Genomic DNA, 16,024 nt, shown 5'->3' with positions numbered 1-16,024 from the left:
GTGGACATATGCTGATTGAAAGACCGTTGGTGCAGCTGGCCACATTTGTTTCTAATCTGTCTAAATGTCCTCACTTACACACTTTCCTTCTCTACCTTCTCCCCACTGCCATGAGGAGAGGATTGCTTAGGGTCCACATGCGCTGCTTCTCGAATGTTCCACTTGAGTTGATCGTAGAGAGCAAGCAGGTTCCTAGCGCTCCCTGCCTCCTCTCCTGGGCGCTGACGAACCATTTCCTCTACAATGCCCAGGATCCACTTTGAATTCACAGGTGTCTGGTTTGCAGAAATACTTTACCGGCTGCTGGGAAAGCAGAATGGCAGTGGGACCACCCCCTCCCTGCAATGGCTTCGAGCCGCGGGCAGTGGCTCAGCCATTTCATGTCCCTGGGCTGTGAACGGTCGGACCTGCAGAGCCCCGCTCTTCTTCCAGGGCTTGTGCTGTGGATCTCTTCCCCTATCGTGGGCATTTTTGCCCTGATTCATTCTACCTGTGACTTGAGAGAAGTCACAAAGGCAACAGTTTGCTGAGAGGCCGGGATTGACGTTACATTGAGCTGTAGGCACAGCCATCCCTTCTAATTATCTTTATCACATCTCTGAGATAAAAGCACAGAGATCAAGCTCTCCCTTTGGATCCAGAATCCCAAATCCTCAATGATTCACTTACTGCAGCAAGAGCTGTATGCACAGGGAAACCTCCAGACAAGTATTGTGTCCTCCTGTGTGCCAGCTCCATCCCAGCCTGGTCCCTGGGGAGTGGGGCTGGATCACGTGGATTTCAAGCCCCTCTCATGCCCCTCAGTATCTTTGCTTATGCTGCTGCCTCCTCCAAGAGCGTCCCTCGGTTTTCTGCTGATCATAATCATGGCTCTTTTTCAAGGCCAAGCTCATATGCCACCTTCTTCATGAAGCTCACTGCGATTAGCCCAATCATTCATTGTTCACTCAACAAATATTTATTGAGTGCCTATGTGCCAGGCACTGCTCTGGGCTCTTGGGATCTATAAGTGAGCAAAACGAAGACCCCCTGCCCACATGGAGCTTACATTCAAGTGGGAGGGGGGAATACAATAAACGATAAAATAATAAGTAAACTCCTTAGCATGTTAGAAGGTACTAGGTGATAAGAGAAGATAATAGAGCTCAGTAGGGCCAGCGCTGGGGAAATCAGGCAGGAAGTGTGGTTAGGGTGGTCTGGCAGACTCTGTGAGAAGGTGACATCTGAGTAGGGAGGAAGGAGGGAAGGGAGGGAGTCAAGCCAACATGGGTTGGGGTGGGGAGAGAAAGGGGACATGCTCAAGGCAGAGCTCTAAGGTCGGAGTGTGCCTCCTGTTCTGGAATGGCACGGAGGCTGATTGGAGCGAGCAAGGGAGAAAGTACTGGAAGGTGAGGTTTGAGAGGTAATGGGAGCCTGCTTTACCCTCCCTCCCATGCTATTTTGGCCCTTCGTTTAAGGTTATTCTGTCCTGTGGTGCAACCGGTGTTTCTGTCTGGGGCTAGAGATGAGTTCTAGTGTCGCCCAGAGTCTAGCCCAGTCCTGACACTTGGCAAATGCTGACATGCTTGTGGGAACTGTGGGGGAGGGAGGTCGTGATGCTGAGCATGACACCAGAGTGAGAGCTGAGACAAGACAGGGAATGAGACTGCTTGCTACAGAAAGTTCGAGGCAACTGGATCTTCCCCTCCCCTTTCTGTAGCTGGGCCCCGCCTCTCCTCCCTTCTCTTTACACACCATCGCCACTTTGCATCTCATAGACTCTTCCATCCCTGAGAACCAGGCCCCAGCGTCTCTCCAAAAACTCATCCCCACCTCATGGATCCTGGAAGCAGAGGCGTTTGGCCCTTCACTTCCAGTGGCTCCCATGCTTGCCAGGCAAAGAGATTGCTACTATAAATAAAATGAGGACACCACTCTAGATCCCAAATTGAGGCAGGTTCTATTTATAGTGCCTCAGTTGTAGCGATTTTAACCTGCGCCCCACCCCCCCCCCTTAAGGCTGTGATCTAAGACCAGGTGTAGGACCTGCAAGGAGTGGCCAGTTTGCTCCTGCTCTGATGGTGGGCACTGCTTCCCCTCTGCTGACCCTCTCTCACCTTCTCCACCACAGCCTATGAGATCGTCATAGAAACCGGCAACGGAGGCGAAACCAGGGAGAACGTCTGGCTCATCCTGGAGGGCAGGAAGAACCGATCCAAAGAGTTTCTGGTGGAAAATTCTTCTAGACAGCGGGCCTTTAGGAAGTAGGAAGAGGGGTGCCCACAGGGGAATGTGGATGGGTGGGGCGGGTAAGAGAGCGACCCCAAGAACCAACCCTTTTAGTGGGGGCCATAAATATACAAATGGGCCTAACCAGCAAGAATTTATTGAGTACCTACTGTGTGCCCACCCCATTCGAGCTCCAAGGGATGAAACAAGGAGATTTAGAAGAGGGAAGAGAGAGGACTGTCATTTAAAGAGAGCCCCCTCTAAGAGACTAGAATCTATATTATTCCAACTACTGGAAAGAAAGGATAATTATGTAATATGATAGAAGTGCTAATTATGGCTACAATGGCAATCACAGTACAATATATAAATGTTTCCAAGTAACATGTTGTACACCTTAAATTTACACAATAGTGTATGTCAAATGTATTTCAATTTTTAAAAAGTTAATGGAAACTACAACAAAAATCAGTTAATAAATTAATTAAAGCAAGCCCACTATGCGGCAGGACCGGGAATCACACAGACATTATCCTGTGTCCGTGCAGATGAGGAGCTCACAGTCTAGTTGAAAAGGGAGACATTCACCCATAAGAATGCAAAAGGATCATGTAAGACAGCATAGACTTTTAGGAGGGAGGGAGGTGAGAGCCTCTAAGATGCTTTATAGGAAAATCAAAATTGGGTCTCGTGTAACAGGTGCTTCTGCTCAGCACTCCCGGCTGCCTGCCACACGCCGGAGACTCTCACCTCCTCCTGCACATCTGAGCCACCTCTGAACTGCTCAGAAGCCCCCTTCATCTCCCCACTCCCTCCAGAATTGCCTACATAGTCTCCCCCTGCCATAACCCCACTGTACCTTCTATTCAAACCCCCTCTGAGTGGGGATGGTCGGAGCTGACACCCCCCCACAGACTGCCCCTCCCCCTTCTTTTCCACTGCCCTTTCCCTCACTGAACCCAGCCAAGTCAGCACTCCCCCCCAGAAATGTCTGCACCTCCAATCCCACTGCTCCCATCCCTTGACTTTGCCAAGTCAGATCTACATCAGAGGACTCTTCCCATCCCCCGCCTCTGCTCTCTGAATCTCATCACCCTCTTCAACCCAATGCCCAAGGCCCAGGACCTCACCCACCTCCAACACCATCCGATATTTCCAATCATTGATTCTGGGACCAAGTAGCCAGAAGGGCTTTTTAATGGTTATGATTGTCTTGTTCCAAAACTAGACTGAACCCTTAAGCAGTGGAGACCTGACATCAGGTCTTGCTTGCTATTCTATCTCTGTTCTTCAGACCAGTGCTTAGGATACAGTTGGCACTCAGTAAATGCTTACTTCCTTCAGTGGGCATGAGCAGTTCTCACTGGCCATATCTTTGCATCCTGCAGGGGGACCACAGACACATTTGAGTTTGACAGCGTCTATTTGGGAGACATTGCCTCCCTCTGCGTGGGCCACCTCACCAGGGAGGACCGGTTCATCCCCAAGAGAGAGCTGGTCTGGCACGTCAAGACCATCACCATCACCGAGATGGAGTACGGCAACGTGTATGTCCTGGGCCTCTGCCCTCTTCCCCAGGAGGTGCCACGCCCTTAGCGGGGAGGGCCTGTGGCTGGACCAGATGGCAGGGTGTGAGGTGTCCCCTTTGAGGCTGAGGTCACCTCACTCAGGAGGCATATGAGGCAGGATGGGAAGAGGCAGCTGTACTAGTTCTCGAGCTTTCTGAACCAGAGGCTTACCCCAGAGGCAAGGAACTAGACTGGATGACCTTGGGTGCTCCAGTGATGCTTCTTTGGAAGGAAAGAAGAGCCAGTCAGACAGGGCCAGACAGCTGAGTCTTTCCTTCCCTTCCCCCATTATCACTGTATAATGATAAAGAGATACAGCTTTGAAGCCTGCTGCTCCAGTCAGAGTGAAAGCCCGTCATTCCTGTGGGCAGAGTAGAGACCAGCTGGAGTAATCCCATGGCCCACTGGCCCTGAGGACCCCAGATAAGGGGATTTACATTTCCCCCACCAAGGCCTTCTGGGGACTCAGGCATTTCTGGAGGATTAAGGGTCTTAGTTACCTGGGTAACAGTTCACAGCCATCAGTTTTTCTAATTAAAACCACTTGGTAACCACGTTGGAAGACAGAAAGAGCCCTGAGGCTCTGGAAGGCAGGAAAGACACTAAGAAGGAACCAGGAGATGAGGAAGGGGAGGCCAAGGGCAGCGCATGCCTCGGGGAGGGTAGGCCCAAAGAGCAACTAAGGCAGTTGGACATCCCCCCAGAACTACTGCCGGCCCCTCCGAGCTCCCCTCGTGCCCCTCCCGGCCTGGCCCTGCTCCTGGCAACGCCTTTCACAAGAAGCGCATGGGACAGAAGCAGCAGCCCTGCCTGACCAGCCGGGTCCCAGCTTCAGGCTCCAGCCTTCAGGAGCCCAGCTTCTCAGAGAAATGTCTGTCCACATTCGACCTGCCACCTTCAGGGTCCCTGGAATTGTCTGCCTCTGACAAAGCTTCCACTTTGGGAATTAAGCAGGAAAGGTTCTCCCATTTGAACTTCTGTCTTAGCCATCTCAGGCTGCCATAACTGAATCTACAGACTGGGTGGCTCAAACAACAGGCATTCTATTCTCACAGTTCTGGAGGCTGGAAGTCAGAAATCAGGGTGCCAGCAGGGTTGGGTTCTTATGAGGCTTCTCTTCCTAGCTCACTGTGTACTCGCATGGCAGAGAAAGAGAGAGGGAGATCTGGCGTCTCTTCCTCTTCTTATAAGGGCACTAATCCCATCATGGGTCCCCACCCTCAGGACCTCATCAAAACCTGATTACCTCCCAAAGCCCCCATCTCCAAATACCATCACTTTGGGGGTTAGGGGCCTCAACATGTGAATTTGGGAGGAGAGGATTCAGTTCATAGCAGCTTCCCTCTCAGGCTGCAATGTTATTTATTGCTCTTTTTGAGAAAAGAACAACAGTAAATCCTGTAGGAGTCGCTGGGTGTGGCTGCTAGGAGCAATACTGATGAGGACTTGAGAGCTGGGATACAGGGGCCTGGAAGAGTTCCAGCTCACCCAGCGAGCCAGGGCCAGGTCAAAGCCCCTTCTGCAACCTGAACTGTCTCCCTATGGCAAAGAGCATGGCTGCTGATACTGCACCTCTGCAAATGCCCAAAATAAACAAAACAATACAATACAAGAATAAGTCACCACCTGAGTTAGCTTTAAACCCACAGTGTTGGCTGTGAGAGAGAGAGAGCCAAAGACTCAGCACCACTCGGCACCTTCTAGTGTCAGGAGGAAGGGGGTGAAGAACTTCCCATCCCACAGTCCTGGGGCCGTTATAGGATTTTTCATCCAGTGGAAAGAATCTGCCACTCCCAGTGAAACATCTTTTCCTACATTCTCAAGAGTGTGGCCTTTTGTCAGCATGGTGCTTGGGCTCGAAGGGGAGGGAGGGATGTCCATGGGGTGGGGATCTTCCCAAGGGAAGTGGGTGCAGGGAGTGCAGACACCCAGATGCTAGAGCTGTCACGGATCAGCCGTGTAGCCTCAGGCCATAACCCAGCACCTCTCAGGGAAGAGAGCTGGATGCCCTCTAGAGACGGTGGGAGGGGAAGGATGGCGGGGTTTCGTCTGGAGGGCTCTCAGAAGTCATACTCCAGTCTACCTACCTGCGCTGGTCTCAAGCCTGTGATTCCTGGTGTATGAGAACCTCCCCCCAACAAAATATCACCTCTATACAGAGAGGGGACAGTACAGGGGTGTTCCATCATTGTGGCTATTTACATGTCACCATTCTAGAACATATTTAAATTCTGTCATGTAAAGACCACTTAAATAGCACTGTATATGGATCCACAGTTCCTTTCTAACCAGCATGTCGGACCATAATATTTGGATTTCCATGAAATGCAAATTAATTTAATCTCAATCTCATAAACACAACAATCTCAAATTTTTATGTTGCAACTGATTCCAGTCCTGACTCTTCTTCTTCGGCGTTTCTGACCAGCTCTTTTTCGTCACTAATATCCTCAGGACCTCGGTGGAAGGACACACAGAGAGGCTTTTGTTTCTTTTTTTAAAACCCAAAGTGGAATCGTTGTTTTATCCCATTATCATATATAATACATAATCATTTTAAAATTCAAATAAGGCAAAAAAGTGTGTAAAACAAAGTAAAAATTCTCTAAAGCCCTACCCATCAGAGATGGCCATCTTGAGCATTTGGTGACCCTGTTCTCTCTGGCATATTTCTAATGTCTCACACACACACACTGTTCACAGAAGTGTGATCATATTCTACTTGGTTTTTTTAACATGTTCATTTTTTTGTTTGTTATTCTCTGCCTTGCCTTTATTCTCGCCCATGACCCTACCCCCATTGCCAGTGGGAACAGCCTGGCATGTTCTTCTGCAGCTGGAGTCTTAACTCCACAAAGCCCTGAGGTCCCACATTTTGGTGATCTTATAATTACGTCTATTAGGAAACATTTCCTTATAACTACACCAGTGAATATTTTTCAGCCATTAAAAACAACAAATTAGGTTTCCCTGGTGGCGCAGTGGTTAAGAATCTGCCTGCCAATGCAGGGGACACAGGTTCGAGCCCTGGTCCGGGAAGATCCCATATGCTGCGGAGCAACTAAGCCTGTGCACCACAACTACTGAGCCTGCACTCTGGAGCCCATGAGCCACAACTACTGAGCCCACGTGCCTAGAGCTTATGCTCCTCGACGAGAAGCCACAGCAGTGAGAAGCCCGCGTACCTCAACGAAGAGTAGCCCCCGCTCACTGCAACTAGAGAAAGCCCGAGCGCAGCGACAAAGCCCCAACACAGCCAAAAATAAATAAATAAATTTATTTTAAAAAAGAAAAACCGAATTAAATATGTACCAGAAGACTTGGAGCAATTCCCAGGAAGTATTGTTGAGTGAGAAAAGTAAGATATGGGAAAGAATGCATTATATGATCCATTTTGTAAAGGGAACACTGAAGTCCCGAATGTGTCTGTGTCTATGTGGGTCTGTGCAGGGTTGGGTGAAATGGAGGGAAATTTGGCAAGATACATCTACAGCTGTTGCATGGGTTATCTGAGGTGAAGGCGAGATGCAGGAGGGGTACGGAAAGAGAAAAAGGAGATAGAGCCAAGCAAAAAGGAAAAGAAAAAGAATGCATTTAGAAGAACACCCATATGATCACAGGATTTTTGCATTTATATAGAATTATGTATATTAGTGCATTTGCCTAAAGAAATACATTTTAAGTGAATGTTTAAGCAAAGAATGCGATTATATCTCCCTCTTAGAAAGTATGGTATGTAACAACAATCTAGATTTATCAAGTGACAAGTTGGGGGCAGAGAGATCTCAAGACAGAATAATGATTTCTTGTGAAGTGTCTTTAAATGGCTGGCTTGTCAGGTGGCCAGGCAGGCCGTCTCTGGGCCCCAGCTCTGTGTCACCTTGTGCAGTGACTTCTCTTCTCCAAGCCTTCATTTCCTTTCTGTGAAATGGGAAGACGAAGTCTACGTATGACTCAGGGTTGTTGTGGGAGTTGATGAGATGCACGAATGCAAAGCCCAGGCATTTAGTGAGCATGCACAAAACCAAGTTCTTTTTGCTGTTATGTATTTTCATCTAAAAATTGATTTTGCACCACTGGGCACGCCCTTTCAGGGCTGCGTTCCTGAAATCATTAGCCAGTGCCAGGATTGCTTATTTCAAAGCTGTTAAAATATTAGCAATTTGGATGGGAAAAAACCATGGCAGTTGTTCAGTCCAAACCTCTAGCACTGCCAATGGGAAAATCAAAGTCACATAGGTAGTAGGTGGCAGGGCTGGGGCAGACCCCAGGCCCCCTTACACCCTATGCAGTGTTTCCTCACCATGACTTCTTCCTTGGTAATTATTGGACTCACTGTCATTACCCAGAGGTTATCACTGGGGGTGGGGGGTAGAGAAGGGACTTTTTGGTCCAAGACCATTTCTCTTGGCCCTGGACTTGCTTCTGCTTGTGGTAGCTTCTTCAGTACGTTGTACTGAAGTACTTTGCACCCCTTTGTACTATGTTGTCCATGAGCACATGCGTGTATGTGTATGCACACGCAACACACACACACACTCATAGTTCAACTCAGCCAAGTGTGAGGGGTTTGGGAGCATACATTTCACAGCTACTTTTCCACTTGGCTTTGCCTGAGATTGTTGTTCTGGATCCCATAGCTCTTCTGAAGGTGACAACACTGGGTAAAACCATTCATCAGTCCCTTTGAAGGGGCAAGGGGATCAGCCTGGTTGGCGTGGAGTGAGCTTAGAGAAAGGCAGACAACAAGTCAGAAAGGTAAACACCGGGAGGAGGGTCAGATCATGTAAGGTCTTGCAGGCCTTTGTAAGGTGGTGATTTTTAATTATTCTGGGAAGCCAGTGGAGGGTTCTGAGCAGGAGGATGACGTTCTTGGGCTTACACCTCCACAGGATCACTTGTATGCTGCGGAGAGGATTCACGGTAGGTAGCGAGAAGCAGGAAGACCAGTTAGGAAGCTGACATGTTCCAGGTCAAAGATGGTGGTGACTTGGATGAGAGGGACAGCAGGGCGGAGAGTGAGATAGCGCCAACTTTTTCAAGTGGGCTGATTCTGGACGTATTGTGAAGATGGGGTCAATGGGAATTGCTGGTGGATCGGATGTGGAGTGTGAGGAGAAAAAGAAAAGGAAAATCAAGGAGCAACTAAAAATATGGAGATGTCACTCACTGTCAATTTTCAGATAAACGAGACCCATCTTCACATTTTAATGCAGACATTTCCCGCCCTAAGATCCTGTCACCTGGGGAAGGAATCACTTGTGGATGCCCAGGGTCCTGGGGGAGGGCGTGAGCCTTGGCTGGTGCGCACTAACCTCTCCGACTCCCCCCACCTTCCAGGTACTTCTTCAACTGCGACTGCCTCATCCCCCTCAAGAGGAAGAGGAAGTACTTCAAGGTTTTTGAGGTCACCAAGACTACGGAGAGCTTTGCCAGCAAGGTCCAGAGCCTGGTGCTGGTCAAGTATGAGGTCATCGTGACGACGGGCTATGAGCCAGGGGCGGGCACCGATGCCAACGTCTTCGTGACCATCTTTGGGGCCAACGGCGACACGGGCAAGCGGGAGCTGAAGCAGAAGATGCGCAACCTGTTCGAGAGGGGCAGCACCGACCGCTTCTTCCTGGAGACACTGGAGCTGGGCGAGCTGCGCAAGGTGCGGCTGGAGCACGACAGCAGCGGCTACTGCTCTGGCTGGCTGGTGGAGAAGGTGGAGGTCACCAACACCAGCACCGGCGTGGCCACCATCTTCCCCTGCGGCAGGTGGCTGGACAAGAAGCGGGGCGACGGGCTCACCTGGAGAGACCTCTTCCCTTCCGTCTGAGGACTAGAGGCCCTCGCTCCCCCGTCCCACCAACTTGTCCCGACCACACCCGCTACCCCCGACCTTGGCTTTCAGCAGTCCTTTCCTGAAAGCCTCCTGGAGCTGGGACTGGGGGCCAGAGCTCCATGGTCCTTCAGAGGCCACTGTGGGCAACGGCTTGTGGGGTCCTCCACCTCCTCGGGTCTCCTAGATCCAGATGAATCCATCAACCTGTGTCATAATCCATTGCTGCACAAAAATAACTTTTTGCATTTTCTTTTTCAATAATAGCAGTGACCAGGCTGAGGCTTGCTGCCAGGCGTGGATGGGAAATTGGGGCTTCACCCAGGGGATAGAAATGGGGAAGAAGAGGCCATCAAGATGATGTATTTTAAGCAAAAACTAATTAACACTGTTTTCCCAGAAAAGCTGGGCTAATTAAATTATTAGCAACCACACCCTGCAAAGGACTCATCTGGGCATCTGCTCACTTAGATATGCATCCTGTTTCCCAGTTTCAATAATTCCAGTGGCAAACAGAGAAAAGCATCAGGAGGAAGAATTTTAGCTGGAAGGATCTATGACCCTGTGAACAGGTACAGGATTCTTTCTGTCACTTTACAAAGGACGCATTGCCAAGTACCGGCTGGCTGCCCCAACCAGTGATAACACAGTTGAGAGCCGGAGACCTGAGCAGGTGATAGGGTGCGGGGAATAGGGGGAAGAAGGTGCCTGGAACAGTGCCTGGAACCACCTGGTCCCTGATGCACCCGGGCTTGGAGGGGAGGAGGGCATCGGCGGTGTTTAGCACGTGTCACCTATGGCTCACTGTGGGCAATGTGGACTGAAAGCTGAGAAGGGATTGGAACAAAATAAAGATGTGGTCTCTGCCCTCGAGGGGGATGTGACCCTGATGGAGAGGCAGCAAGAGAACCATATATTCATGTGTGTGCACAGATGTGCACATACACACACACACACACACACACACACATCCTGATCAACAATCACAGCTGGAGTGCAGTACAACTCAGCCCCTGACTTCTGATTTTCCTGCGGAGGCAGGGGTGGGACTGAGCAGAGAGGTGCATCAGGCCAGGAAGTCTTCCTGTAGGAGGTACCCAGTACCAGGGTTTCTGCTGTGTCACCATGGACCCTCTAGCCCAGACAGGTGTAAACTTGGTGAGGCTTCATGGCTCTGAGCTCTCGGAGACCCTTGGAGAGAGGCTGTGGCAGTAAGCACAGGCCCGGAGGCAGCAAGAAGCAGTCTTGAGTCCCAGCTGTTCCTTTTCCCTGCTGGGAGAGCTTGAGCACATTGCCTCATCTCTCAGGCCTCAGTTTCCTCATCTGTCAAATAGGATGAATGATAATACCAACCTTGTAGGCTACTATGAGGACTACGTGAGTTAAAATGCAGACAGTTAATTCAGCGCCTGCACTGAAGGGTTTGTCCATCATGTTAAACAAGCAGGACTTAAGGGGGCTGGGGTGGGGTGGGGGAGAAGTAATCATTAAACAGCTTTATTTGTATCTTTTTCTGGAACCGGTTCTTCCCTTGTCCCTGGATGAAAATTAAGGCAAGCCTCATAACTCTTCTGGACTCTCATAGGTAATAAAACGTCCAACAACCACTTTAAAGTCACAAAGTCCATCTCAGTTCTGTAATTTAAATGTGTGGCTCCAATACAAAGGCCAAAACATTCCACTCAGAGTTGAGTCTCCTCCCATCCCCCAGTTCAGTCCTATCACAAGTGGTAACGAGAGTGAGTGAAGAGCGAGCGTGTGGGTGTGTCAGTGTGCACACGTGTGTATGTGTGTGTATGAGTGTGGGGTCAGCCTCACCTCTCGTCCCCACCTTGCCCTTTTACTCCTGTTCCCCGCTCTAGCTGACCCCGGTTTCCCACCCCTGGGGGGGAGGGAGGATAGGTGATGAGGACAGCTTCCTGTTGGGGGCGCTACTGTGGTCAGTGTCCTTTCTGGACTGGCAGCTGTTTGGAGCCTTCCTCCCATGAGCACTTGGGTGGGTTCTATCTCAGGCCCTTCACCACCCCCCCACCCTGTCTTGCTTAGGATCTAAGACACCCAATAGGAGGTCTTCTGGCATCCTTTGCTCTGACAGACTCTGGGCATTCAGGCCACTTGTCTCTGCCGTCAGCGGCAGGTCAGCCCTTCCCTCATCCCCACGCTTTCTCTGGACACATCCCTCTCTCCAAATAGCCCCACTGAAACCCCAGTCACTAGCCTTGGGCAAAGGGCAGCCAAATGGAAGGGAGGGAGGGAGGAAGGAAGGAAGGAGGGGAGGGAGGGAGGGATGCTCCCAGCCCACCCTCAGCTCTTTCTGAAAATCCTGCCCTCGTATATACGGCCCCTTTCTCAGGCTCTCCATCCTCTGTCATACCTGGAGGACGAGGCTCAGCTCAAAGTTAAAATCGCTTTCTGCCGCGTCCTCTGGCAAGTGCTACTCAGTCTCACTATGGAATGTATCATCTGTTGTCTTGTTGAACCAGCCAAGATTGGATGGGAAAAGCCCCTTGTTTTGTCAGTTGCTGATGTGCTCAATAAATGTTGGCTCACTCTTACTGGCATAGGGCAGGTCTGGTCTGGGGATATACCCCATGACCTGAGTCAACTTTCTTTCCATCCCTTACCTTCCCTGCCTCCTCTGCTTCCTCGCAGGGGACTTGTTAAGATCAGATGAAACTACTGCTGTGAAAGCCCCTTCGAAACTGTTATGCCTTCCGTTCATCCAGGTGCACTTCGTCTCACACAGGGCACCCCCCACCTGCCTCGTTCCCCAAGTTCTTGGGACCTAGGCCGGTTGCCCACAGCTCCACGTCCAGCATGTTACCCTCCAGCAAGGCCACACCCACCGTCGCCTCTGCTGTGCCGCCTCTGGGGCTGTTCCTTGTGCTCTAAGTCGCCTCGCCACCGTCCACCCCTCCCTCCCACCCTGTTCTGAGGCCCCAGGCTTGGAGGGTATAATAGTCAGTAAAAAAAGTCAGACAGAGAAAACAAATATGGTATATCATCACTTAGGTGCGGAATGTAAAGCAAACAAACAAACTGTTGAATACAACAATGACAAAAAACAGACTAGACCAGTCTAGCCTCCCTGCTTTGTAGGGGCGGGAACTGAGGACCAGAGTGGGCCTCTGACTCACCAAGGGTCCCACAGGGGCAAAGCTGCAATTGCACTCGGCTATCTGACGCCCTTCACACTCTGCGGAGGAGGTGGGGGAGATGTGCACATCGGTGGAGTGGGGAGTCTTGCAGAATCCACTTGTGTCAGATCCCATCCCCACAGCCCTGCGTCTTTGCGCTGGCACTGCCTTTCCCTTGGGGCCCTACACTTCTCCTTCCTCCACCCAGGTTGCAGGCAAAGGTCGAGGGACACCCACTTCCCAGGGTGCTGGGGAGAAGGGTAGAGAAAGGAGGAGCCCCTGCTGCCCTCTGCTCCCACCTGCTGCTGCCCCCGAGCCTGCCCTCTGCCCTGAGGAAGGGGTGCCAGACACCCAAGAGAAGCCCCCAGGGGAGGGCTCCCTCAAAATCTCACCCCGTCTGCCTCTGGGCTGGGCTTTACCTCTCAATTCCTGCCTCTTCCTTGCAAGCCGGCACAGGAATCCCCCTTTTGGCAGGGCAGAAAGGAAAGCTGGGATCGGGAGAAACAAGCAGGCAGCCCAGGGTGCAAACTTGAGGGAGGCGCTAGACCTCAGGCTTATGCAAAGGCAGGGCTGGCACCCGAAGCTGGGGCTTCCTTAAACGTTGCACCCAGGGCATCTCTCTTGTCTCACCCTCAGCCCTGGCCCTAGAAGAAAGACAATCTTCTACCCAAAGCCCCCACAAAGCTCTGTACCCCAACAGTCCGAATTCCAAGGCTGAGACCCAGCAACCAGCCATGGGGAAGATGATGACATACGCTTCTCTTGGGAAGGTCCCTCCTGAATCCCTCTCACCCCAAGGCCCCTGCTGCCGACGTGGCCCGTGGTCATCACTGGGGTGGTCAACCATGGCAGGTGGCCCTGGATGCCACCTCTCCTCCAGCCAAGACCAAACCCCTCACCAGGGCTCTGGGTGAAGAAAACAAAAGAAGGAATGGTCTCCTTCTCACCTGCACCTCTGTTCCATTTCTATGGTCCTCACCAGACCTACTCATTCCTTCCCCAACCCTACCCCACCCTCACACTGACAGCTCACATTACTAGAAAGTTCTTTTTTATAAGGATGGCTTCTTGAGAGCCAAGGTTTTATATCAGTGTGATCTTTCCTCACTTGATTTAGAGATAAGTCGGCATTAAAGAATATTTGGAGGAAACCTTAAAAGTAATGCTACAAATACAAACAAAGTACTTCCAAATAAATATCCCGGGGGTCCACATTAAAGAAAAAAGACTCATTCTCAGTCAGCACAAGCTACTTACACAGAAACTGTTGCACCAAAGTCTAAGAAACACTTGCTCTTAAGCAGGTTAAACAAAAGCCTTCGATCTTATTTCCTCAGCTCTTTGGCTGAACAACACTTTTCTTCCAAGATTTTGATATAAGTACACTCAGCCCAGTTCAGATACACCCCTTCTGAATTCTGATTATGTGGGCTCCGATGGCATGAGGTCAGAAGTCCTATGGGTGCCCCACTTCCTGAGGACCCTTAGTGCTGTGTCCCATTAGTCCCAGCCCCTTGACAGAGCTCGGCACCAGGCATCACTCACCCACAGACACCTAAATGCCCTGAGTTAGGGCAAGATAAAGCTTCCAGGGACAGGTGGGGGACCTCAGCCCTGGACAAAGGGAGTAGTGGAGCCTAGAGGAAAGGAGATTTGACATGATGGGCCTGAGTGAATGACTTTTTAAGGGAGGAAAGAACATTTTACCCTAAATTTAAAAGGGGAACTTTGGGCCCTGGGATGGTGGAGGGGGGGAGAGGCAGTGTTGCTAAGGAGCTGGAGAGGAGATTCTTCAGCCTTGAGGCCTCCATGTGGCTTTTCTTCTAGAATCTCCAGCTGAATGTGGAAAAGACTTTTAATGAAGCAGCGATTCCTGGTGTCTTGGTGTTGAGGCCTCAGCCACCAGCCCTCCTACTGGACAGACAATTACTAGTGGCTGACCATGGCGTGGAATGACCCGAGGGGAAGAGCAGACATTGATGGGTCCTGGGAAACTCTCCAGGAAAAGGAGACAGAGAGAGGGACAAGAGGAGAAATACTATGGAAGGCAGGGATCTAACAAAAAACAAAACAATATCACCATCATCATCTTCTACACGGCTAATATTTATAGAGCGCTGACTATATTCCAGTCGGTGCCTTACACACGTGAGCGCCTTAAATCCTCAGAAAGACCTATGAGGCAGGTGCTATTGTTATCCCCACTTCATAGATGAAGAAACAGAAGCACAGAGAGTGTAAGTAACTTGCCCAAAGTCACACAGCTAACAGGTGCCACAGGAAGCCCAAGGGCAGGGGTTCTCCTCAAATGAAATGTTAGCTGGAAGCTCGAGGTATGTAAAGGTGGAAGAACTTCAGCTGTGGCTGGTTGGGGGCAGGGAGGGTTCTGGGACAGAAAGCGCTCAGGAAGTGCAGGCCCCTTGGGAAGGAACATTGCTTGCAAGTGAGGCTACGTGCAGGGCAAAGGGGAGCGCGGAAAGGAGAGTGCCTGTAGGGGAAGGCTCTGGTTTTCTGCTTCCAGGTAATGGAGAGTGCGGGGGAGAAGCCAGGGCCAGAGGCCAGGTGTCATCTTGGGGCCATGCAGTGTCTGCTGGGGTGCAGCAGCTGGGGAGGCCTGGGAGTGAGGCGAGGACAGGGTGCAGGTTAACTTGCTGTGTCACCTTGACTGGCCACGGGGCGCCCAGATTAAACATGATTTCTGGGTGTGTCTGTGAGGGTGTTTCAGATGAGATGGGCATTTGAACTGGTGGACTCAGTAAAGTAACCAGCCCTCCCCTGTGTGCGTGGGCCTCATGCAATACCTGGAGGGTGTGGATAGAGCCAAAAGCAGAGGAATGGAGAATGTATCCCCCTCCTTCCTGCCTGCTTGAGTTGGACATTGGTCTCCTCCTACCAGTGGGACTGGAATTTTCCCCATCGTTCCCTAGCTCTCAGGCCTTCTGGACTCAGACTGAATTATACTGTTTGCTGTACTGGGTCTCCAGCTTGCAGAGGGCAGATCATGGGACAGCTCAGCCTCCAGAATCATGTGAGCCAATTCTTCCTCAAAATAAATCTCCACATATATAATATACATATGATATATTCTATCATATTATATATGATGTATTATATATATCATATCCATCCCATTGGTTCTGCTTCCCCGGACAGCCCTGACAATCACAGCTGGACTCTGTCCTCCTTAACCTCCTGAGGGTTATGGAGACTAGGAGTCACGGGCAGAGCTTGGGTGTTTTCTGAGAAGTCTGTCCTCCTGGGCACTGCGATAGGAGGTGGGAGAGGGG

General features: G+C 50.7%; 1 protein-coding gene across 2 annotated transcripts in view; it reads left to right on the top strand.

The window, feature by feature from the left end:
- Positions 1 to 9,597, top strand: part of LOXHD1 (lipoxygenase homology PLAT domains 1) — a 220,700-nt gene extending 211,103 nt beyond the window's left edge. For both annotated transcript variants that reach the window (XM_068563302.1, XM_068563301.1), the window contains 3 exons: positions 2,111 to 2,243; positions 3,597 to 3,755; positions 9,117 to 9,597. In XM_068563302.1, the coding sequence (XP_068419403.1) occupies positions 2,111 to 2,243; positions 3,597 to 3,755; positions 9,117 to 9,597 (773 nt within the window). The remainder of the gene's footprint in view (positions 1 to 2,110; positions 2,244 to 3,596; positions 3,756 to 9,116) is intronic.
- Positions 9,598 to 16,024: the final 6,427 nt, after the last annotated feature.

The sequence above is a fragment of the Eschrichtius robustus genome, chromosome 14, assembly GCF_028021215.1.
Source record: "Eschrichtius robustus isolate mEscRob2 chromosome 14, mEscRob2.pri, whole genome shotgun sequence".
NCBI classification, from domain to species: Eukaryota; Metazoa; Chordata; class Mammalia; order Artiodactyla; family Eschrichtiidae; genus Eschrichtius; species Eschrichtius robustus.
This window is presented reverse-complemented; position numbering and strand designations above follow the sequence as displayed.